General features: G+C 37.3%; 2 protein-coding genes across 8 annotated transcripts; both read right to left on the reverse strand.

Annotated features, from left to right (window-relative positions):
* LOC147834994 (uncharacterized) lies at nucleotides 1–1,483 on the reverse strand. Of its 2 annotated transcripts, none has more exons than XM_087270170.1 (2): nucleotides 1,139–1,483; nucleotides 1–731 (listed from the first exon to the last, which is right to left on the reverse strand). In XM_087270170.1, exons 1-2 carry the CDS (start codon nucleotides 1,481–1,483, stop codon nucleotides 438–440), a joined length of 639 nt encoding a protein of 212 aa, XP_087126296.1. In that variant the 3' UTR covers nucleotides 1–437. The 2 variants fall into 2 exon arrangements, with proteins under 2 accessions (XP_087126296.1, XP_087126295.1); XM_087270169.1 differs by having other exon boundaries at nucleotides 1–923; nucleotides 1,115–1,483.
* Nucleotides 1–25,731, reverse strand: pcyox1 (prenylcysteine oxidase 1). Of its 6 annotated transcripts, XR_015500354.1 has the most exons (9): nucleotides 25,606–25,717; nucleotides 21,586–21,730; nucleotides 19,885–20,091; nucleotides 14,318–14,492; nucleotides 13,876–14,087; nucleotides 13,487–13,639; nucleotides 10,113–10,788; nucleotides 1,019–1,522; nucleotides 1–875 (listed from the first exon to the last, which is right to left on the reverse strand). XR_015500354.1 is itself a non-coding variant. In XM_087269465.1 (8 exons), exons 2-7 carry the CDS (start codon nucleotides 21,695–21,697, stop codon nucleotides 10,118–10,120), a joined length of 1,530 nt encoding a protein of 509 aa, XP_087125591.1. In that variant the 5' UTR covers nucleotides 21,698–21,730; nucleotides 25,606–25,717; the 3' UTR covers nucleotides 3,336–4,091; nucleotides 10,113–10,117.

The raw sequence follows: 25,731 nt of genomic DNA on the forward strand, positions 1-25,731 counted from the left end.
TAGAGTTTACTTAGCTTTATTTTAACAAATATTGTGATCGAGACGGGCGAACGGGGAGCGTTGTTTCCGATCACCATTCAATATAATAGACTGAACAGTTTTCTATAAGTCATCATAGATGGTCAGTCATTACCATCTGACAGAGTCAATATAGCAGATACTCGTTTGCTGGCTGTCACAATCACCAGCGACCCTATTCAGTTAGATCGCTGCCAGAGTCGGCGCCGCAGCCAGAGTCGACGCCGCAGCCCGAATGGCTGCCGCCGCCTGAGCTTCCCGAATGACCGCCGCCGCCAGAGCCTCCCGAATGGCCGCCGCCACCGCCTGAGCCTCCCGAATGGCTGCCACCGCCTGAGCCTCCTGAATGGCCGCCACCATAGCTGAGCTTCCTGAATGGTCGCCACTGTCGCCTGAGCTTCTTGAATGGTCGCCGCTGCCTAAGCTTCCTGAATGGTCGCAGCCTCATGATTCAGGGCCACTGCAACTCCATGCCCCAGGCCCTCCACAGTTCCATTCTCCGGGCAATCCGCTGTCTCATGATCCAGGGCCACTGCAGTTCCACGCTCCAGCCCCTCCGCAGTTCCACGCTCCGTGTTCTCCGCAGCTCCACGCTCCGGGTCCTCCGCAGCTCCACGCTCCGGGTCCTCCGCAGTTCCACGCTCCGTGTTCTCCGCAGCTCCACCCTCCAGGTCCTCTGCAGTTCCACGCTCCGTGTTCTCTGCAGCTCCACGCTCCGGGTCCTCCGCAGCTCCACTTTCCGGGTCCTCCGCAGCTCCACTCTCTGGGTCCTCCGCAGCTCCACGCTCCGGGTCCTCCGCAGCTCCACGCTCCGGGTCCTCCGCAGCTCCACTCTCCGGGTTCTCCGCAGCTCCACTCTCCAGGTCCTCCGCAGCTCCACGCTCCGGGTCCTCCGCAGCTCCACGCTCCGGGTCCTCCGCAGTTCCACGCTCCGTGTTCTCCGCAGCTCCACCCTCCAGGTCCTCCACAGTTCCACGCTCCGTGTTCTCCGCAGCTCCACGCTCCGGGTCCTCCGCAGCTCCACTTTCCGGGTCCTCCGCAGCTCCACTCTTCGGGTTCTCCGCAGCTCCACTCTCTGGGTCCTCCGCAGCTCCACGCTCCGGGTCCTCCGCAGCTCCACTCTCCGGGTTCTCCGCAGCTCCACTCTCCGGGTCCTCCGCAGCTCCACGCTCCGGGTCCTCCGCAGCTCCACTTTCCGGGTCCTCCGCAGCTCCACTTTCCGGGTCCTCCGCAGCTCCACTCTCCGGGTCCTCCGCAGCTCCACTTTCCGGGTTCTCCGCAGCTCCACGCTCCGTGTTCTCCGCAGCTCCGGGTCCTCCGCAGCTCCATGCTCCGGGTCCTCCGCAGCTCCACTTTCCGGGTCCTCTGCAGCTCCACTCTCCGGGTCCTCCGCAGCTCCACGCTCCTGGCCCGCCTCAGCTCCAGGACCCAGGTATGCCCCAGCTGCATGGTCCTGGCCCTCCATCCCTCCCCCTGTTCCGCCTCCGCTCCATTTGCACACTTCCTGATTGCACACCCTACTTAAGCCACACATTCACCCTTTCAGTTTGCCGAGTCTTGTTAGCTGTTTATATGACATTACAACGCTTAATCCTGTCTTGTTTTCCTGTGTTTTCGACTTAGCTTTGTTTTCTTGTTCTCCCTGCCTGCCGCCTGCCTTTTTGACCTCTTGCTTGTGTACTGATTATGATTCTGGACTGCCTGCACATATGTTTGTACCTGTTGACCTTTGCTTGCCTGACGACGATTAAACCTGCATATTTGGATCCTACCTTCTGTTGTGAGTGTCATCTCCCCGTCATAACACTGGCCTTGCTGAAAAATGTAATTAGACAGATTTAATTTATATAATGAATTCATTTATAAAGAAGGAAAAAATAGCAAGTTAATATAGGCAATAATACATTTTATATGTAATAAAAATCTTTTACATGTAATAAATGTATAACAATATATTAATGTTTTACTCAAGCGATTTAATAGTGTGTATTTGCTTAATTTTCTAATAACTTTTAAATAATGATTTGCCACATTAAATATTGTAGTAATTTATAGTAAGCAACATATTGTTTTTAAACCAAAATTTTGCAATAAAAAAATTAACCATTAATAATTAATAAAAAAATAAGTATATATATATATATATATATATATATATATATATATATATATATATATATTGTGATGGCAGCAATGTTGACCTGAACGGGGGCCTTCTACAAGTGACCGCCTAAAGACACTGGCATCATTAACATCGAAGGTGTTAAAGTTCGTATAGATAGATCTTATCTTTACCAGACTCAGGAAAACTTTGCTTTCATTCTGCCCAAAGCTCCAGGTGGATTGTTTTGGTTCAAGGTATCCGATCAGGCCCCGGAAGTGACTGTGGAATCGTGACTGGCTCATGTTACCCTGGCTCGCATTAGGACACTAACTCAAAGCACGAGAGAGGACACATGGCTCTTGACTACATTCCCAGAGCTTGTGTCCACCTGGGTTTGACCTATGCATTTTAACTTTAACAAAGAATGGTGTTTTTACAAGTGACAGTCTAGTGAACACTGGAAGATATTAGATGATCATTTTCCCATGAACTGCTGTGTCCTCTTTGCTTTAATGAATCTGTATTATTCTGACAAATAATACCTTTCATGCATTAAATCAAATAAATGTCACTTTAAGTAGTGTTTTAAACAATATTGTTCAATGTCCAGTTGTTTGAAACTATGCTGTTTAAAAACGATGCTGTTTAAGATTATCAGTTTGTTTAAATGTAAATGTTTTATTGTGTATTATATGATGTATTGTCTATTGTGAGATTGTTGCTAATCTGTTTTGTGGCTCTACTAATTTGAGCTGAATTGAATAAAATTTTACTCAATCCATACTTGTTGAATTTAATTAATATTATTGCTTGTAATCTGTTACCTCAATTTTATTGTGTAGACAAAGTATATTTTCTAGAACTGATGAACAGGCTCCACACATTCATGTTAAATCTAAATAAAAACATTGAGTTGTTTACATTAACATCGTGTTGGTTTTTCTGTTCAATTAAATTAATATATATATATATATATATTTTTAAATTAGCTAATTTCTTTAATTAGTGTTTGTGGTTACTAAACTTAAATGACTAATTAAAAAAACGCTAATTTAATTAATTGTTATTCAATCTATATATGTTGAATTTAATTAATATTGCTTGTAATCTGTTACCTCAAATTTATTGAGTAGATTTGGGGTATTATTTTTTTACAGTGTAGCACTATTGGAATTAATTTCTACCTAAATTACCAACAATTATACATGTTAACAAATATCAGTAAATTAACAGTTATGAAGAACAGCTAGCAATTTACTCTACTGAGTGAAGCTCTTTAGAATCACAAATTGCTAAAAGTAGCCGAATTAATGTTAAAAATTACTGAATTTGTAGCAAGGTGCTTTTTATAAACAAAAGTTGCTAGGGTAGATGGAAAGTTGCAAAATCTAGCAACAAAATTGCTAAGTTGGCAACACTGATCTTAATAAAATCAGGGAAAGAAAACTAAAAACAATTACAAAGTTCCTCATGATAATAACAGAGCAAGGCTACTATCTAAAACCATTGAAAGAAGGGGGAGTAGACATAATATTTATAAATAGGCATGAAACTTAAACTTTTATAACAAAAATGCATAAGGTTGAATATGTGTTATACTCAATGAATTTGGACCAAAAGCAAACAAATAGTAATTTTTGATTATTTATGTAATTGCCTCCACAATAAATCTACTTTTAACAATGTTAAACCTACCATTAAAAAAAAAAGTAATATGCTGAAAATATAGTGTATATGACCAGAGTTTTCTTGGTTTGACACAGAGTGTCACTGATAAATAATTACATTAGATTTTGTTTTGTGGCAAGCAAAAAAATAAAATAAAAAATAAAGAAATCCCATTAACCCAACCAGGCTATTAGAGAAATTCTTAGTGTTGTTTAGTTCTGTATGAGTCAAAAATTTCATTCATAATCGTCTAAAAAAGTCTTAAATTTGACTTGATGAAACATGCAGAAATCCATCCAATCTGGAAGAAAATATAAAACTTTAATCAGTACAATAAAAATTGATACATTAATAATATTGATAGGTTGTCCAATACCCTAAAATAACAGTGTCAAGGCCACTAAAATGTTTTTCAGTTATAAGAGTTGCACAGACAAACATTAAAAATGCACAAAATAAGACAATTCAAAGCATAAACTTTTATTGCAATTGTAAACAGGAGTTTGATTTTTAATCAATTCATAACTCTCTCATTCCAGTTAATCCACTCGAAATAAACCCTACTTCCATCTGCTCTTACAAAAACACATTCATTTCTTACCACTGTAAAGAACGTCTGCTTGGTAAAGTATTAAAGAATTTACAATATGTAAACACATGAAATCAGTCTGGAAGGTAGAGGACTAAACAGGTAAACTTGACTGATTTAATGTGTTAAATGACATCTGTAGATGCCCCCTCCCCCCAACCCTGTAGCAGTAGTAATCAATATTATTGCTTTGTTTAATTTCAGTAAGGTATACAGATAATTACAGTGCTTATACTGGACAAATTTTTCACAATCTATAATGAAACAGCAATTATATTATTACGGCAACATTTTACAGCGGATCCTGAGAGGCTCTTAACTTGAAGATAACAGTAAGATAATAGTGGGGGGTAATGTAAAATTATGGTAATAAGATTATACATTGTAAAACCTAAAAGTAAAGGTAGCTCATACCATTTGAGGAAACCGATTTTAACAAATCATTTAAGTTCAAAAACTAATCCTAATGAGTACTGTCAACTTAATCCATTTGAGTAAGTGACGCAATTCGAGCACAGTAAAACCCAATAAATGAAGAGAACTCAAACCAACCGAGTACTGTAAAACCCAATGAGTTAAGGCAACTCAAACTGTTTGAGGAAACCGATTACTACAAACCATCAGAGTTAAAAAAAACTAATTTATGAGTAATGTGAACTTACTCTATTCAACTTGAAGTATTGAGGTATTTAATTAACTCATTATCTTCAACACTAAGTTCAAAACTTTTTTTTAATAAGTAGAATTAACTTTCATTTTGAGTACATTGAGATAACTTGACTAATTTCAGATGATAAAGTTGACTGTTAGGTTTTTTAGTGAATTATCACTTGAGAATAATGTGAATGTCATGACTTATATAGGAATGATAATGTAAAATTTGCCTTTACAAGCCATTTAAAGTTCATTAATAATATTATAATATCAATATCATAATATCAATATCATAATATTATAATATCAATATCATTAAACGATTGTGTTTGTCTGTTTTATTGTTTTTATTTTTTTAGCTTTTTTTTAAACTTTAGGTAATTTATTAAAAAGTTGCCTGGACAACGTTTTAAAAATGTATTTCTTCTAATATGAACATTATGCTTTATTTCAGTTTAATTTTACTTATTTATTCATTGTATTTTTACTCAGATTAAATTCTGTGATCAGTTGCACCCCTGTTGATTTGATGTGGTTATGATATAACACAATTGATTTGTAAAATGCATCTGTAGCACAATAGTTATTATATTAAATTTTGTAATGATCCTGAGATCCTTTTACGCTCCTATAATGATATTTGTTTGATGTATGTACTGAAAATAATATTAGAAAATAGTTCATTCGAAATATAATTTCTTATTTTGTGTTCTCTTTATTGCTTTGTGAGGTTCACTCTGGTAAATAGTCTTAAGAATTTAGTTTTAGGCTGGGTTCAGACTACACAATATCAGCCTTATTTCAAAATGACTCATTGACCGGTTCATCTTGACCACAACCAATATAATATCTTGCTTCGCTCACAACAGCCCAATAAAAAAAAATGAGAATGTTTAAAAAAAAAAGTTGGTCCTCTGTATTTTCACATTTAAACTCTTTGGTCATTTTTCTAGTTTTGCCACACTTGTCACATTAACCAACAAGAGCACAGAAGCTCTTCTGAACACTGCTTTCAAACAAAGCAAAATAAAATGAAAATGGGTTTGTGTCACTAGCTGCAATTATGCGATTAAAGAAGGTTCCGAGGAAAAACAGCTGGCGAAAAATTATTTAACGATTTTAAAAATGCATCCCTATTCCCTATCATGATTCTAAGCTTAGTTTTTAACAGCAGATAATGCTGTATACTTTATAAACAACTCCACTCGGTTGGCACCTAATTCCTTACAAATACGCTTGAACCTAAAATAATCATTAAGAAAGTTCAGAAACATTTAAGTTAATTGCAGGAGTGTTCATCGTTAGCTGTTTACATTAATCTCATGACTTAAAAGCCAACTTACATGACATTCGAATGCACAAGCACTCTTCCTTGTGAGCATTTCGGTTATCTGTTTTTATTGTTTCCCACATCCAAAGTTGTTGCTGTGTCTAGTACTGTCAGAAATACCAACTTCAAAACCAATTCACAGTGAGAATTAAAATAATGTGATGATACCAGCATTTACTACTTGTCCTCACTATTTATTGACACTCAAGTGGTTCTTTCTTTTTTTTTGAACGCAAAAAAAGATTTTCTAAAGAATGCTGGAAATAGTAGAAATAGTAGCCATAGTATGAACAGAAAATACTATTGAAGTCAATAGCCCTTTTCACACATACAGACCTTGTGTGAACAGGTCCTTTTTGAAAATACCGGTAAATTCGTTCTGGCTATTTTCCGGAAAGAGAAGTTGTAACATTACCGGCAATTTGCCGGAATGCTGCGCTGTGTGAATGCAGAAGGAAGATTCCCGTAATAAGCGCGTGCACGTCTAGAACGTGCTGACGTGAGACGTCTGCTTTAGCCAATCAGAACAGTCAGACACACTTACGTCCGCGCGGTTTGTGAGGATAAAAGCCTTTGAATATTTTTCCAGACAAATTTAGCTGCTAGAAGTTAGTCAGATCACGTTTATATGTTCTTCTTAATACCAACTGTGTAAATAATCATCGATGAGATGCTTATGATAAGCCGTTGTTTGTTTACCTTCAAGCTTTGCGTGTGCCTGTGAAACAGCCTGTGAGCGCCTGCACACGCACATATTATGAACATCTCGACATGAGAAAGTGATCCTGCGAAAGTTGTTCACAATATTGATCATCCACAGAGTTTGTAATTTAGTCAAATGTTTACAAATACAAGCGCAGCCGTTTAAAGCTCATTTGTGGTTAATGATGTCAGAATTTACCGGTATTTTGGAATGGATGTGTGAATGCTCTTTTCCGGAAAATTTCCGTAACATCCTCGCCTGTGTGAACAGCGCTTTTTTGAATATACCGGTAAAGTCGTTCCGGAAATTTTCCAGAAATTTACCGGTATCACTGTGTGAAAGGGGCTAGTGTCTTACTTTCTTCAGTATGTCTGTCTTTATGTTCAATAGAAAAAAAAGACACTGAAATAGGTTTGGAACGAGCAGATGATGAGAAAATGATAACAGATTTTTTAATTTTTTGGTGAACTATCTCTTTAATCACTGATGATTGGCCATTGGTTTCATGCGCTCAATGGAAAGGACTGTGATTGGCTACAATGATTTTCGCTTCACAAACTTCACTGAACGCTTATACAGATGCACTGATAGTGGAGCTATCCTTTAACTCAGTTAGTACGTAGTGAAGAGAATGAAGCGTTGATCATTGTAGTTAATCACAGCTGTAAAGTTCGCTTGCAGAACGTATTTTGGATAAGTGTGTGCGTTCGTTTGTATGTGGGTGTGTCGTTCATGCATGTGTTACAGGTACGAACGGCATTGGAGGATCCGCATTTCTTGCTGATGACGTTGGCCGCTGATGCTGGGTTGGCGCCACCAATCGCTGGTTGGCGTAGCGTTTAAAAGCCGAGCCCGAACTGCAATGGCGATCTCTCTCTATCTCTCAGTCTCTCTTGCGAGGGCTAGTCTGAGAGAATGTGTTTTGCTTGTTTAATGCTCTTGTCTAAAGTTTGCGATTTAATAATCCTTGTGAAATTGTCCAGTTAACTGACATGTTTGAGTGATGCCTCGGAGAGGTGTAGGAGTGAGTAAGTCGCGCGATATACGTATACAACACTCAGATTGACATTTTGCATTAGTTCACTAGGTTCAGGAGAATGTGCTGTTTTCTCTATGATTTGTTTTTAGTTAGAGCAGTTTAGTTAAGACGTTTGGTACGTTGAAGATGTTTCTTTTCATCCTTTTCTTTTCATATTTAGTTTAGTTTGGTGAAAACAGTAACTGAGTTTTGTTATATTTATTTCTTTGGTTTAAGCACATTCAACTACTTCCTCTCCCCCTAGGTAATTCATAATTTAATCATTGTAAATATTTTTCTTTCACTGTATAATATATTTTCACTGGTTTCATTGGATGTATGGGCAACAAATAATTGCAGTGATTATTTGGTTTTCAGTTTATTTATTTCTCCATCCGCTTGTCACACACATTAAACCAATGTATATTATGTCATCTACTCCTAGTTTAATATTAACATCTAAAAGGACGTAACAACAGCCATTTCCGTGGAACATTTGATAACTATGGCTGGCCATTCAGCAGTGTTTAAAGGGATGAATAAAAATCATTTACATACTTGTTTCAAACCTGCCTGAGTTTCTATAGAAGAAAGACCCATAAACAAGTTTGGAACAAGCAGATGATGAGTAAATGATGACAGATTTTTCAATTTAGGTGAACTATCTCTTTAATCACTGCTGAGTGGCCATTGGTTTCATGCACTCAATTGAAATGACTGTGATTAGCTTCAATGATCATCGTTTCACAAACTTCATCGAGTGCATACACGAATACTCTGATAGTGGAGCATTTAACAGTTGCATCTTGTAACTGCAGTGAAGAGAATGAAACGTTGATCATTGTAGCCAATCACAGTCATTTTAGTGTAGCATTTAATCACTATGGCCATTCAGCAGTGTTTAAAGAGGTTAATAAAAATCATTTACTCACACTTCACTTGTTTCAAATCTGCTTGATCTTCTATAAAAGAAAGACCCACATTTAAGTTTGGAACAAGCAGATGATGAGTAAACAATGATAGATTTTCATTGTTGTTTCCTCTCTTTAAATCATTGCTGATTGGCCATTGGTTTCATGCACTCAATGGAATTGACTGTGATTGGCTACAATGATCATCGCTTCACAAACTACACCTAGCGCTTACACAGATATACTGATAATGGAGCATTTGAAAGTTGCATTTTGTAACTGTTAGTACTCAGTGAAGAAAATGAAGCGTTGATAATTGTAGCCAATCACAGTCATTCCGTGGAGAATTTGATCACTATGGCCATGCGGCAGTGTTTAAAGAGATGAATAAAAATCATTTATACATACTTCACTTGTTTCAAACCTGCTTGAATTTTTATAGAAGAAAGATCCACAAACAAGACGAGAAAATGATAACAGATTTTTTGGTTTTTGGGTGAACTATCTCTTTAATCACTGCTGATTGGCCATTGGTTTCATGCACTCAATAGAAATGACTGTGATTGGCTACAAAGATCATTGCTTCACAAACTTCACCGAGCGCTTACACGGATACACAGATAGTTGAGCTTTGAAAGTTGCATCTTGTAACTCAGTTAGTACACAGTGAAGAGAATAAAGTGTTGATGATTGTAGCCAATCACAGTCCTTTCCGTGGAGCATTTTATCACTGGCCATTCAGCAGTGTTTAAAGGAATTAATAAAATCATTTACACATACTTCATTTGTTTCAACCCTGCTTTGAGTTTCTTTCTTGTTAAACACAAACAAAGATATTTTGAAGAAATCTGAAACCTGTAACAATTATTTCCCACAGTATTTGTTTTTCCTACTATAAAGTCAAAGGTTAATGGTTTTTAGCTTTCGTCAAAATATCTTTTTTGTGTGTGTGTTCAACAAGAGAAAGTAACTCATAAAGGTTTAAACCACTACAGGGAAAGTTAATAATGAGTTAGTTTTATTTTTGGGGTAAACAAGCTCTTTGAGAACTCAAATGTCAGCTAGAAATTGATCAATGATAAACAGCAGTTGGTATTTTTAACAGCACTACTTGTACCTTCATCAAAGTTCTCCTCTGAGTCTGGTGTGCAGGTCCTCTTGATCGATTTTGGCAGTTTGCTCGTACCAGCGATGATGAGCCAGCAGGGCCAGATTACGGGCCGAAATCGCGCTCATCTCCATGGCACTGGCTGCCCATTCCACTGCATTGAGGTAATAGAGGCGATCGTGAAGGATGAATGGAGGCGTCCTGCGCTGCGGTGGGCTGTATGAAGGGTATGCCAGCCAACGCTTCTCAAACACAGATTCCTGGGACAGAAAGATTTGCTGTAGGTGTTTCTGGGAAAGCGGCTGGGAGGAGAAGATCTTCCACACTTTGCTTTGTGTGGCAGAACTGCGAGTGTAACCTTTGGGGATTTTCACCGGGTCCAGAGAGCTCAGGCTGTGGATCTCTGAGGCTTTTTTGTCTAGTGTGAGGACGTCTGAAATGTAGAAGTCTTCTGGCTTGAGTGTGGTGCCCAGATAAGACACATTGAGCAGACCATGTACCAACGTGGCAACAGTTTGGTGGTATCGACCAGGAAAGTGGGACGGAATGGGTGGAGAGAAGCCTGAGAAGTTGATGTCCGACAGGCCCTGGTGGAGAGGTGTGGCAACTACAACTATGTCGTAGGTGGAATGGGCAGCACCAGACTCTCCGATGTAGTTTACTTCATAGAAACTTGTGACAGGACCTGAATGTTAAGCAAAAAATTGGTGAATGGAAAATTTGAATACTGTAGATACATGCACAGCAGTTTAGGGCTTTGGCACTGTGTGTTTTATATTAGGCTGCACAAACTTGCTGCGCATTTTGTCAGTAAAGCTGGTTCTGTAATCAGTAGTAAATAGGGATGTAACAGTATCAGAATTTCACGGTACGGTAATACCTCGGTATGAATGTCACGGTACGGTATTTATTGAATCATTTACAGGAAAAAACAAAATCAAAAGTGCCCCTGCGACGCGACACACCCTCCGTCCCGCTCTTCAGTAGTCGCGCGACAACACCGTTCTCGAGTATGCGCGCTCAACCCCCCCTACCCGCTTTACAGTACGCGCGTGACAACACCGATATTCAGTACGCGCGCGACAACACAGCTGATCAGAACGCGCGCGACAACACAGCTGATCAGAACGCGCGCGACAACACCGCTATTCAGTACGCGTGCGGCGACAACACCTGCTTCAAGTTCGATCATTTCCAGCTCTTTTTGATCCCCGCTTCTAGCAGCACACTCCATTTCCGCATTACTGTATCTGTAGCGACAACAGACCGCAAGGGATGATGGCCAAGCCTGGGCTAATGGGAATTGTAGTTTCCGCTACCTCCCGTTCGCTTCATTCGCCTGAGCAAATTTTCGCAGAAGACCTATAGTTTTATCGAGTCATGCGACTACGGTAATATCGAAAAAAATTTATATTGCGGTATGACGGTATTTACAATACCATTACATCCCTAGTAGTAAATCTTTAGCGCCTACTTTCAGTTGGAGCAGCGTTTACTACACAGAGCCACAGTTCGCTGACTTGCAAAGCCAAAATCACAGAAAATTTAATTGACATGATTTGAAATCAACGATGATAGTTCTGCGATTTGACAGCTGTTTTACATCACTTCTCTTTGATCTGGAGCTCTGTGTTGCTGCTACATCTGAAAGAACATGAATATACCACATTTAATAACGTTTTTACTTCATAGCTTCAGCTGAGTGTCTAAAATAAATCACTCAGTGAGATGATCTGTAGTTGTGTGATTATTAGTCATGATGAATAAATAAAATTAGTTAAATCCTCTATTTTTTGTGAGAGCGCCCTCTGCTCTTCAGAGGAGATTTACTTCTGATCACAGAGCTGTGCTTCCTTGACAAGATGTGCATGACACAAGCAGCTTTTTGCTAAATTATGATCCCGATTTGACTTCAATTTATCATGCAGTGCTAGTTTAAAGGTGCAGTAGCTGATTGTCTTCAGACACATGTTTTGTTGTGGTGGTCGAAAGTATCTTCACATTCAACTAGTATTGATTAAAGTAAATTATCTATGTGTTTATATGTATTTTTATATTCTGGGTAAGGCATAAAAATTTTTTTTTTAAAAATCATTCAATTGAATATTGTCAGGCCGACATTTTCTATAATTCTGATAAGCAGCCCAAAGTGTCAGCAAATGGAGATTTGTACAACGGCACATCTCTGTTCACGCTTAGTTGACATTATCCGCCATCGTATGCACATAAGACAATCAGTAGCGGTAAAATCAAATGCTGAACTGAAACTTTTTAAAATCCTGAATCAGTATTGGAGTTACTTTTGCACGCTGAAGGAAGGATGACACCATGGTTGAAGTCTTTCTTTAAAACAGGCAATGTTCAGTTTTAATACTATTTTAATCCCCCAGAGCTGATGTAGATTGTGTTGTTATGAATGGACTACATGCACAGAAGTGTTGTTCAGCCACTGAAATCTTCAGGAGAAAGATTGATGGGACTATTTTCAGTTTCATAAGGGCCTTTTACAGCATATATAATGTAGATACTATTTTATACATCAGTAAATAGCACTATTCCGCCTAGCCTGCTTTACTGAAGTGAAGTTGGTTTTATAATCACATTGGTTCATTTTTGAACAATGACAGCCTCCCTATACTGTTCACTATGCTACTCTGAATATTCACTCTGAAATAGCATATAAGTATGGCTTAGTATTGAGTGTAATTCCTGCACGCCGCTGCCCAACCACTAACTAAATTTCTAACTGGCAAATGACATGAGCTAGCGGGTTGTCTGCTGTCATGTCACGGTGCGTGTGTTCGCGGTTTCAGGAGGTGTGGTTTTGAAACACAGTCCCTCCCCTGCCGTCCAAAGATAATATGCTAACTGGTTAGCATTTTAGCAGATCAACTACTGCACCTTTAAAATGTTTAGCTAAATTTCCATTAAACTTTATTAAGATGAGTGTTGTCAAAGAAACATTACTACTCCTGTTGTCTAATCTACCAGAGCCATCTGACATTACCACTATACATAGCCTGAATATTAAAAACATCACACAGTTTGCAGTATTGAAATGTAGTTATCTCCTTTATATGTCTTTTATATGAACAGGCTTGGCACAAGCATTTTATTATTTTATGTTATGTAATGATAATTTGATGTTTAATATGTTATATATTTATTATATTTTACATGATTTACAAGGTAAAGCAACCTTTTGTAATATTGTAAATACTAAAAAAATCACAAATATTAAAAAATCAAAATATTAAAAAATCACTTTTTAATGATTTTAATTAATCCTTGATAAATAAAATCGCCTTTTTAATGTACAAATGTTTGAATGGTAGTGTGTATGATACATTAAAAGATACAATAATGTTAAAAGAAAATTGTACCAGTTTTGGATGGTCTGGTCTTCATGGAGATGGCAGTCACACGAGCTGGAACAACTTCAGCTTTGCTGTGGTACAGAAGACCAGAACAAACCAACTTATTCCCTCCATCCACAGCCCACAAACCTGAGCTGGCTCCTGCTAGAGAAACAGCACCTGCAAAAAGAATAATAAACATACATTACATAACATGATTCACAAATTAGTGCTTCCTAAACGCTTTTGCTTTTAGCTTTTTCCATTGTGTTGATTCAAAATTATGAAAAATGTACATAGAATCACTCTAAATGACTCTTGGTGCAACAATCCAAGAAAGTACTATTTACATCTTATATATCCTTAAATATACATCAAAATATGCTCATATCTGCACTTCCGATCAATTTGCATACCTACAAATCCATTGATTCGAACAGTCTGTCCGTAGTTGACTCGTGTGACAGGGGTAACAATGTCATTGAGGAAGACCTGAGAGAAGCCCTCAGCCAGCATGGCCTCCTCCAGCGTCTGATTGACCAGAGTGAGAAACGAGTCTCCACCCATGGCATGCAACATCTTCTCCACGCTAGAAAACGAGTAGCTGAACTGCTGGTACTGATATATCCTACAGAAAAGGCAGAAAGCAATCAACCTTTAATGCTTATTTCACACAAAAATGAATGTTTAGTCATTTGTTCATCTTGATGTTGCTGCAAAACTGTAATACACCCTTTGTTATTTTAACATTTTTCAAAATAACTTTTTGTGTTCAACAGAAGAAAGAAACTCAGGTGAAGGGTGAGTAAATGATGACAGGTGAACTGTCCCTTTAAGATGCCACCACAGCAGACAAACCTCATGAACTTGTCCAGAATGCCCTCCACCCACATATGCATTCGAATGAAGTTGAGTCCGTATCTCCACAGCATGCGTATGACATTCACTAAGTACCAGTCGCTCTCTTCAAAGGTCAGTTCCTTCCCGTCAAATATCGCCATTTTAGAAGAAACATCAGCACGAACAGACAGACCTGACCAGACAATATAACATGCAAAATTTAATTTAACCCGTCCAATTGTGCATTTTGGAGAGGATAGGACAATAAAAGTATAGTTCACACAAAAATTAAATTTTGCTATTAATTTACTCGGCCTCAGGCACAATTTACATTCAAGTGTTTTCATTTTAAAATGTACAAGTTTTATTACTGTTACGCCTGACATCAACATAGGGCTGGGCGATTAATTGAAAAGTAATTGAAATCAACATTCTGAATTTAAAATCGACCTAATATGGGCTGCGTCCGAAACGCATACTTCCATACTATATAGTACGCTAAAATCAGTATGAGAGCCGAGTAGTATGTCCGAATTCATAGAATTCGAAAATCAGTAGGCGAGACGTACCCGGATGACTTACTACTTCTGGCAAGATTCTGAAGTGCGCATCCCATGCACGCTGCGCTCCCATAATGCCCCGTGAGAGAATTCATGAATGGAAGTGAGGCGACGCAACTGACGCAGGTAGGTCACGTGACCATGACAAAATGGCGGATGTAGTACGTCCGAATTCCATTCATACTTTTCACATTCATACTGTATAGAACGTACTTTTCTAATGGCCGAGTAGTACGTTTAAATTCAAATGCAGTACCTACTGAGTAGTAGGCGGTTTCGGACGCAGCCTTGGTTTCCAAAAGTGCAAGTTATTAATTTTCGCTTTTTTATAAGATAAAAAGGGACTCCTCGTTTTAGGCAATGTGTATTTTAATTTCCGTTGTTCAGCGTTGATGTTTGTAGATGCGTATATTTTGGTCATTGATTCTGATGCGTTTGTTGCTTGAACAGGTCAATAATAAAGTGAAATGGCCATACCTTTGCAAATAAAGTTAGATATTTCAATCCATTTACTGTGCATTTTTTTAAAATTAAAAAGTAAACATCAAAACAAATATAAACCCGTTCTCACAGCCATGGGCTGCGTCCGAAACCGCCTACTACTCAGTAGGTACTGCATTTGAATGTAAACGTACTACTCGGCCGTTATAAAAGTACCTTCTATACAGTATGAACGTGAAAAGTATGAATGAAATTCGGACGTACTACATCCGCCATTTTGTCATGGTCACGTGACCTACCTGCGTCAATTGCGTTGCTTTACTCCCATTCATGAATTTGCTCGCGGTGCATCATGGGATAGCGCAGCATGCATGGGATGCGCACTCTAGAATCTCGCCGGAAGTAGTAAGTCATCCGGGTACTTCTCGCATACTGATTTTCGAATTCTATGAATTTGGACATACTACTCGGCTCGCATACTGATTTAAGCGTACTATATAGTATGGAAGTATGCGGTTTCGGACGCAGCCATGATGGTCAAAAAGTTTGTTTGACCTTCTTCTTTGCCTCTCAGCTCATCATGAGGAGAGCATAAATACATTATACACCATCTAGTGGTGTGAAAGAAAATTGCAATCCACAAATGGCTCCAACAATGTTTAATAAATAATTATAGATACTAGATAGTGTTTCTTTCATTTACTTTAAAATCAAGTAATGCACCCTTCATTCAAAAATCTCTCATTTATGTGAGCATATGTAAGCATATTTACAGCACAAAACCTGCACTATGAACTATGAGAAATAAATAAATAAATAATCGTTCATTAATCATAATAGAGTCAAAATGCTTAATTAATTGAGATTAAGATTTTAGGTAAAATCGCCCAGCCCTACATCAACACTACTCCAGCAATCCTCAAGTCACCAAAACTGGCATAGCTATCCACAATCACCCTCTGACTGGCCTTCTGGATTATTGCGTAACGTTCTCTGATTCATCAAACCTCTCTTGTATGACCATTACACAACAGGTAGATGGGAAGAATTATTTTATTCCAAATATGCATAAACCGTAAGTGTGTATGGTCATGTATCATGCGTTTTAAGCATAGACTGTAAAATATAAGGACTTAGTATCCGTGACATCACCCATAGGTTTCTAAAGAGCGCAAAAGAAGCCACAAGCGTCATCACACCCACGGCGGGATGCCAAACAAGGGCAAAGAGGCGGAGAGTGAGCAGAGCTACAGACACCTGCTGGCATTTTGCTTGGACCTGGTTCAGACACACTTTACTTTGGGAGAACGCTCAATACTTTATCACCTGTGACTCGTTTGTATTCTGACCACTTGTCCTTGGTTGTATACTATATCAATAAAGTGTTTAGACTTTTAAAAACACTGCTGTAATACATTGAGCCACTAAACACTGTTCTTATGATGTTTTTCAACAGGAGGAAAACGCGAATTACATCCAAACACTTTAGATATAGTCTGTGTTAGTTAATGTAGGACTATTGATGAAATCCAGCTTAACACTGTATGACAACGCTTCAGATGACTGTTCTAGAGCCTACAGCTAATCAATTCGTCAGATTCTGGAGTGCATTACAGCTCTAAATATAAATATAAACGATAAATGATCTTAAATAAAACAAATACATGTATAGAGATGGTATATAAGTATGTAACTTTACTCACATGGGAAACGGAGGCCACGTGAATGGTTTGTGAGCACAATTAAGTGCACTCAGCATTGCTTGCCATCTAATAATTGTAGGAAACAAGTCCAAAAGGCAGTTGACTGTGTAAAGCCATATAAAACAACACAGAAATACGATAAATATGCCGAGTTCAGTGGCTAATCTGCTGGATTCAGCTGAGGTGACATGACAGCGACCAACGAGACCTAGCTGTCACTCAAGTGGCCACGCCCTTAATTATGCAAAATTAATATAACTTAATATAAAGGAAACGGACGAGTTATAAAAGAATTCACCCCCCTCACAGTTGTCATGAAGGGTAATATTAGCTGTATTAACCCAAATCTTTTTTTGTGCCAGGCTGTAAACACCTTTGTTTTTTGCTGTAAAGTTGGCCATTCTAACAGTGGGCTCAATTGAAATTTGCTCTATTTTGGAGCCAGGAGCGGCCAGGACTAGCGGAATTTCGGATGAATTGCAGTTTTAGTTACTTCCGTATTTGCTTCCTGAGGGAGAGCGGGAGGTTGCCGCTTGGTTTTAAGTTGTATAGGGTGGAGAGAGATCTGCATGTTTTTCTGAAATGCAGTAAAAATGCCAGTCTGAAAAAGGAGTGCTTCCATTCTATAATGCATGCCACTTGAAAACAAAAACACACTAGAGTAAATGCAGCCTCAGGCCATCCAAGATGTAGAATACTATTTTGTCATCAGTAGAACATAAAAAATGCTTAGCTGAAAACATCCTGCTGAGTCAATATTTTGGTCTTCCAGAGTAAAAACAAATATAAAACATATCACTTTAGTTTAAGTACAAATTCTAATGATTAACAGCTGACTCATTATTACCTGCTTATTATTAAGTTGTTTGTTAGTACTTATAAAGTATGCTCGTATTCTACATCCCGAATCCTACCCAATACCTAAACCCAGGCACGTGCACACATTGGGCTCAACCTGTGCAGTGCACATGCTCGTGGATAGAAAGTGCCCTTCCAAAATCATCTGAAGTGCCACCACGATAAACCTTTTCAAAAAAGAAAATACACATTTTACCTCTACCAAGACGGAAAAACACAACAATAATGAATACATAACAATATGGTGTCATGGATTGTCAATCAAAATATGTTGTTATAATGGAAGTCAATGGAGCAAATACAGCCACTAACATTACGAAAAGGTAGTCACTTTGTTTTGAGTGTATTGTTGAATTTTTAAACAATTTCAAACCATTTACCCCAAATATATGTGTCAAAATAAGATTTGTCACCAAAAATCATTCCATTTGCTAAAACACAGAGAGGGTTGTGGCCAAATTAAAACTTAAAAATCACCCCAGAGTGGATGAAAACATCCCCAAAAGCTCATCCGAGATATTATTGTTTCGAAGAAAAAAAGTCCTACACGTTTTGGATGAAAGGAAGTTTCGTAAACTGACAACAAACTACAACTTTTTGTGTGAACTATTCATTGAAAATAGTGTTTCCCAACCCTGTTCCTGAAGGCCAACAGTACATATTTTGGATGTGTCCCATATCTGACCCATTCATTTAGAGGTTTTAGAATCTCTTTTAATGTTCTGACGAGTTGATTCATTCATTCATTCATTCATTCATTCATTCATTCATTTTCTTGTTGGCTTAGTCCCTTTATTTATCCGGGGTCGCCACAGCGGAATGAACCACCAACTTATCCAGCAGGTTTTTACGCAGCGGATGCCCTTCCAGCCGTAATGCCGAGTTCAGACTGCATGATTTTCAAAGTAGTCATGTCACAGATGTTTTCACACTGCATGACTATCTGGGCTAGCGTTTCGTCGCTGCTTTGTTTACACTGCAAGATGGATCGGCGACAGGGACATTCACATTGCATGAGTTTACTATAGGAAGAATCGCCGACAACTTCGTCCAAACTACGTCTCACAGCCAAAAACATGTAGTATATCTCTTGTTATTAACTACATAATGAGAAAGAAGCCTTTAATGGGGTAGAACATGTACATGTTTGCTCACCTGGGTTTAAAGGGAATTAGCCATTTCTCCTCAACGTTGATAATAAACTATTTTCTTTCTGTCTGAAACGTCAAACAGACACGGTTGCTCCTGAGTCCTGTCAAACCTCCACTAGTTTTTCCTCCATTTCGTGGGTCCAAATAAACCGAAAAAGAGCGCTTTTAACTTCTCCCCCAGCCTCCCGCAGGCCTGCAGCAGCTATACACACACGCACACAAAAGTGAAAGCTGCTCTCTCATTGGCTGTAGGCTATGGCTGATGTTATTTTCAGTCAAAACTCAATTCACACAACATGATAGCATGTCAAATATCTCACAGGCATCGGCGACTCGTCGGCGATTCTCTCAGATCGAGTCTTTGATAGTTCATACTGTGTGATTGTCACTCACGTGCACGAGCAGCGATTTGCCTGTGATTTCAGGCATTTGTCGGCGATTTCTCAAAACCTGTCGGCGAGCCAAAATCGGGGCTAAAATCACGCAGTCTGAACTAGGCATAATCCATCACACACACACACACAAACACACAAACACACAAACACACACACACACACAAACACACACTATGGACAATTTAGCCTTCCCAATTCACCTGTCCGCATGTCTTTGGACTGTGGGGGAAACCGGAGCACCCGAAGGAAACCCACGCGAACGCAGGGAGAACATGCAAACTCCTCACAGAAACGCCATCTGAGCCGAGGTTTGAACCAGCAACCTTCTTGCTGTGAGGCGACAGCACTACCTACTGCCGTTGCCTGAGTTGATTCAGCTGTGTTTAATTAGAAAGAGGTTGAAAGTGTGTACTGTTGATGGGTCTTCATGAAACAGGGTTGGGAAACACTGCTTTAAAGAGAGAAGTAGACACTGACCGAGTTTGTCCAGAAAGTGTTTCATATGCAGGTTGAGCGGGTGAATGATGGATCCTCCAGTCTCATATTCGTGTCCTCCAATGTTCTCAGTGGCCAGACGACCTCCGACAGTCCCTGCCTCGAACACTTCGATCTTCACAGCAGGTCCAAACTCCTGCCTCAAGAAAAATGCTGTTGCTGTGCCTCCAATACCACCTCCAATTATTGCTGAAGAGGAAGCCGATATTTAACAGAGCAGATCCTGGCAAACACACCCATTACCCTATAGAACCTACTGTATCATATCTGATCAATTTCACAGGCTACAAATTATCAACAATTAAACAAGAAAGGACATAACTCACAGTATTTTCTATTATATTTTTCTTTTTCTTTTTTTGTTTGGTCGAAAAAAAAATAATAATATGGTTAATATTAATAGCCCCCTTAATAATTATTTTTATTGGCCTAAAAAAACCCTGTTGTTGAGTTGTTAAAATTATTTACTGTCATCATGACAAAGACCAAATAAATTAGTTATTTAAACTATTGTTAAAATTAAAACTATTGTTTTTCTCTCCATTAGGGCTGCACAATATCAATGTGATCATTCAAATTAGTTACATCACAGCATATGCAATGTGGAGTCTGGCATACAGTTTATTATTTATGTGTTTTTGAGGCATGAGGATTTTAAAAGCACTCAGACATAAGAAATTGTAGCACTCGTAACTTTATTAATGATTAAAATCGAATTATTTATATTTAATAAAGACAATGCAATATTATTTTACATTTGATTATTTAATTATTGTACCCGAGTACCATAAAACACTGTTTAGTCCATTTTTTTTTCCATTCTCTATAGTTTTTTTCCCTATTGTATTAATCTATCCTTAAAGATAATTTTTAAATGTATTTTACGCAAGATTATAATGTAAAATTATTAATTCATTCCAAATAGAGATATTCCAGTTATTTGGTGAAGTTGTATTCAGTTATTCATCTATGAGTAGACCCCTCACAAATCTCTCACTTAAATTTATATTTTCTATAGGAAGCTTTACAATATTATTATTTATTATATTATTATTTATTTATTATTATATACATTATTTACAAGATTATTATTTCATGCATAAACTTTAGATTAATCAGTACTAAAACCAAATCTGGAACGAATCTAACAAAATAACTTATGATAACGGTTCATAATTAGTACCCTAAAGTTTATATGTATGAGAAAAACATTAAATACAAAAATTTCAAGAGATACAAAAATTTTTTTACAGTTTTGTAGTTGCAGTTTTTTTCCAATATTTTGCTTGAATTTAAAAGTGTTATCTTTATATTTCTAAAGATGCTCTGTGGCTAAAATATTATTTTAAGAAATATATCCATTTAATAAATCTGTTTTGTTCGAATGCCCCAAAATACATTGCTTATATTCACTGAGAAATGGATACAGATATTCATCTTCAAAATGGGGTGTACTCAATTATGCTGAGCACTGTATATCGTATAAAATATTGCAATTTTCCAATACCACGCAGCCCTACTCGCAGCCCTACTCTACATAAAACATCACTTGGAAAATATTTTTAAAAGAATTAAGATTTCAGAGGAGGGATAATAATTTGTATAGCTATAAGTTTTCCATTTCTTAGTTCTAAAAACTATCTTGTATCTTAAACAGTGAATTAATGCTAAACTTTATCATACCGATTTTTCTGGGCGCTTCTCTGACTTCAGGGGCAGAGGCAAGTCCTCTTCGTCCAATTTGACAAAGGCCGAGAAAAAGGAAAGCCTTCACTGACAGGTGTCTCAGAGCCATTCTGATGATTTAGTGTTTCCCAAATATTAACATCTGAAAACACATGACATGAAAGTAGGTGTTGGACAAATTTACACATTCACAAAGATTTACAAAACATATATTGCATTTCTTCCATAAAAATAAATTGTAACAGTGTTACAGTGTTTCCTGTGTTTTCATAACAAAATTACAAAGAACGAGTTGAATAAAAATTGAAATACATCACTATAAAAACATGTATGTGATTGATGACATGCATATTACAAGCTGTAAACATTTTTAATTTAAAGGACCAGAGAGTAATTTTACAGCATACTTTATGAGCTGTAATTATGAAAAAGCTCCTTGTTTTCAGACAAGTGAACACATAATACTAAATCATCATGTGTTTAATTCTTGAAGGTTCAACTGCTATTGAAAAAAATGTATAGTATTCAACATAATTGCAGTTATTATTTAGAATTTTAAATTAGATAAAATTTTAATAAGACTACAATTGCATTTGATTTGTTTTGTTTCTATATATAGGGGCGGGGGGTATGAATAATTACGAGCTTGACTTTATACACACACACACACACACACACACATTCGATCAGAATCTAATGAAAATTAATAAAATGGTTTCACACTTGCAATACAAACAAACACACAAATCCAGGATGGTACTGTACCAAAACAAAACCTTACTGATTTTTATGTGTGCTTGTTAACCTGAAATAAAAAACAACTTTGATTTTTGAACAGTTGGTCAAATATATGTATTTTTAATAATATGTATGACAGTTCGAAAACTTTATAACACACACACACACACACACACGTTTGTTTGTTGACATAACATAGGTTTCCATTCATTTTATACTGTCCAAATAGTATATTATATTGCCCTTATATTACACCTTCCCTATACCCAACCTTCACAGGAGACTGTGTGCAGCTTTACTCTCTGATTAAACTCATTCTGTAGGATTTATAAGAATTTTGAGAAATGAGGACGTCACCAATGTCCTTATATTTCACCTCCTTGTTGTAATACCCGTGTCATACCCATGTCATTATACAGATTTGTGTCCTGATATGTTCAAAAACACGTACACACACACACACACACACACACTTGAGGTCAGAATTATTAGCCCCCTTGAACTATTAGCCCCGTTTATTTTTTTTCCCCCAATTTCTGTTTGACGATGGATGATTTTTTTTTCAACGCATTTCTTAACATAATAGTTTTAATAACTCATCTCTAATAACTGATTTATTTTATCTTTGCCATGATGACAGCACATAATATTCATTCATTTATTCATTTTCTTGTCGGCTTAATCCCTTTATTAATCTGGGGTCGCTACAGCAGAATGAACCGCCAACTTATCCAGCACGTTTTTACTGTGGGGGAAACCAGAGCACCCGGAGGAAACCCACACGAATGCAGGGAGAACATGCAAACTCCACACAGACACGCCAACTGAGCCGAGGATCGAACCAGCGACCTTCTTGCTGTGAGGCAATAGCACTACCTACTGCGCCACTGCTTCGCCCAGCACATAATATTTTACTAGATATTTTTCAAAACTCTTCTATACAGGTTAAAGTGACATTTAAAGGCTTAACTAGGTTAATTAGGCTAACTAGGCAGGTCAGGGTAATTAGGCAAATTATTGTATAACGATGTTCAGTAGACTATTGGAAAACAAAATTAGCGTAAAGGGGCTAAAAAATTTGACCTTAAAATGTTTTTAAAAAAATAAAAACTGCTTTTATTCTAGCCGACATGAAACAAATAAGACTTTCTTTTAAAGAAATACTATTATCAGACATACTGTGAAAATTTCCTTGCTATGTTAAACATTATTTTGGAAATATTTAGAAATCAAAATCAAAAGGGGGGCTAATAATTCTGACTTCAACTGTATATATGTGGTTTCTGCAGGTTTCATCATGTCAAGTTTAAGATTTTTTTAAGACCATTATAAATGAAATTTTAGACTTCTACAGGGCCAAACACTAATTATGTTTTTTTTTTTTGTAACGACCATTGGAATTGAAAAAAATCTAATCTAGTTATTTCTTCACCACATATTTTATTTTTGTCAAAACAAGAAAACTCTATTTGTATACACTTTTTTTCAACACAGTGGCCTTTTTATGACAAGTTTAACATTGTTAAAAGTATATTTATTGTGAAGAAAAATACACAAACAGTTAAAAATATATATTTGTTTTTGGAGCCATTTTCAGACAACTCGCCCCCGTCATTCCCTCATCCTGCTGTTTTACCTGTTTTACAACTGTTTTAAAGAGTTTTTTATGTAAATAGAAAATCGCGTAAGAGATATATGGCTGTTATTATCATGAGGAATTCTGTAATTGTTTTTAGATTTGTCTTTTCCTGATTAGAGAACTTATTTAAGAGAATTTGCTGAAAAAAATTCTACAAGCTGTTGTGAAAAAAAAAATCTGCAATAAAAAAATGTAAATATTTATTCAAACATAAAGTACTGAGATATATTGTTGGTGATTGGATGGCTGTCGGCCCGATTGGGTAACATTTGGGACATTCTAAAATGCTTAACGTAAAAAAGCTTAACATGGATCAATGTACCCACTAATAAACCATAGAAACCCAAATTTCTGTCACTTGTATTTAACCCCAACTACTGTAAAAAGAACGGGCCTAATTCCATAGATAATAGGAAAAACAGCACATTAAGCGTTTTCTCCCCATTAAAGTTTATTATAAGGAAAAAGCTTAACGTGGCTCAATGTACCTTAACAACAAGCGGGAAAAATCTAATTCCTACCAAATTTTACTCATGACAAACACTTTCTGATGTCAAAATAATGATCTTTAATTTTAGTTAGTGAACATTTTTACACTATGCGTTTTAAGTCCATTATAAGGAAACAGCTTAACATGGCTTAACGCACCATAACAATGACCAGGGAAAGCCAAATTTCAGTCAAACTTTACTTGTGATTAACACTACCTATTGTCAAAAGAACGAGCCCTAATTCCATAGATAAAGTGAACAATATCATGTTAAGCATTTTCTCCCCATTAAAGACCATAATAAGGAAAGGCTTAACATAACTTTACAATAACCGTGGAAAACCAAATGTTAAAAAAACTGTTCATGTAATCAAAGTTAGTGTTAATCACAAGTAAAATTTATTAGAAATTTGATTTGATTTCCCCTGTTTGTTGTTAAGGTACATTAAGCCACGCTAAGCTTTTTCCTTATGATTAACTTCAATGGGGGAGAAAATGCTTAATGTGCTGTTTTTCACTTTATCTATGAAATTGGTACTAGTTTTTTTTTTTTTTACAGTAACGTTGGTTGGGGTTAATAACAAGTAAAGTTTGACAGAAATGTGGGTTTCTCTGGTTTATGTTTAGGTACATTAAGGTAAGTTTCTTGCACAACTTTTAAAATGAAGACCCGTTTAAGTTAATCTAAGACCTACAACACAATCTTTGAGTGAATTTAAGACAGTACAATTTTGTAGTTTATATTTAATAAAATGCCATTTATTAAAAATCAACTTCATTATGTATTACGTTACGCCTTATTATTAAATCTGCAACCCAAGCAACTTTGTATTACTTCTGCTTTACGGCTCATCAGCAAACCCCTAAAAATTCAACTTAATTTTTCAATCTGCGCGTCAAGTTAAATTAAGATGAAATTGCATTTTTAAAATCTGCTTTCTTCAAGTCATATCAACAACAATACATGGTTAATATTAAATTTTTTTTATTTAAAAAATAGCACTGATAATAAATGACGCAACGTTAGCCATGCAGAGCAAAGTCTCACCAAAAACAAATGTTAAAGAAGTAACGTTAACTAAAGTATCATGCCATCATTATGCACGTCACGTCTACGGTAACAAAGCTGTCAAAACACAATAAATCTCACCTCTTTAAAGCTCAAGTTCGGAAGTTAAAGGCATGTGGAAAGGGAATAAAGTGCGTAAAACAAGTGCATGAAGTCCAGCAGACGCAGATTCGCCCTATGGACGAAGAAGTACAAAACCGGAAGCAG

This window comes from Danio rerio, chromosome 10, assembly GCF_052040795.2.
Source record: "Danio rerio strain M-AB ecotype USA chromosome 10, GRCz13ab, whole genome shotgun sequence".
Lineage (NCBI taxonomy): Eukaryota > Metazoa > Chordata > Actinopteri > Cypriniformes > Danionidae > Danio > Danio rerio.

Coding starts and splice junctions, on each gene's coding strand:
- LOC147834994 (XM_087270169.1), bottom strand. CDS start 1,483: ATGGAGGGCCAGGACCATGCAGCTGGGGCATACCTGGGTCCTGGAGCT. Junction 924..1,114: donor AGCTGCGGAGGACCCGGAGC/GTGGAGCTGCGG, acceptor GAGGACCCGGAG/CGTGGAGCTGCGGAGGACCC.
- pcyox1 (XM_087269465.1), bottom strand. CDS start 21,697: ATGGCTCTGAGACACCTGTCAGTGAAGGCTTTCCTTTTTCTCGGCCTT. Junction 20,092..21,585: donor AGAAGCGCCCAGAAAAATCG/GTATGATAAAGT, acceptor CTTCCTCTTCAG/CAATAATTGGAGGTGGTATT. Junction 13,640..13,875: donor TCGAATCAATGGATTTGTAG/GTATGCAAATTG, acceptor TTCTTTTTGCAG/GTGCTGTTTCTCTAGCAGGA.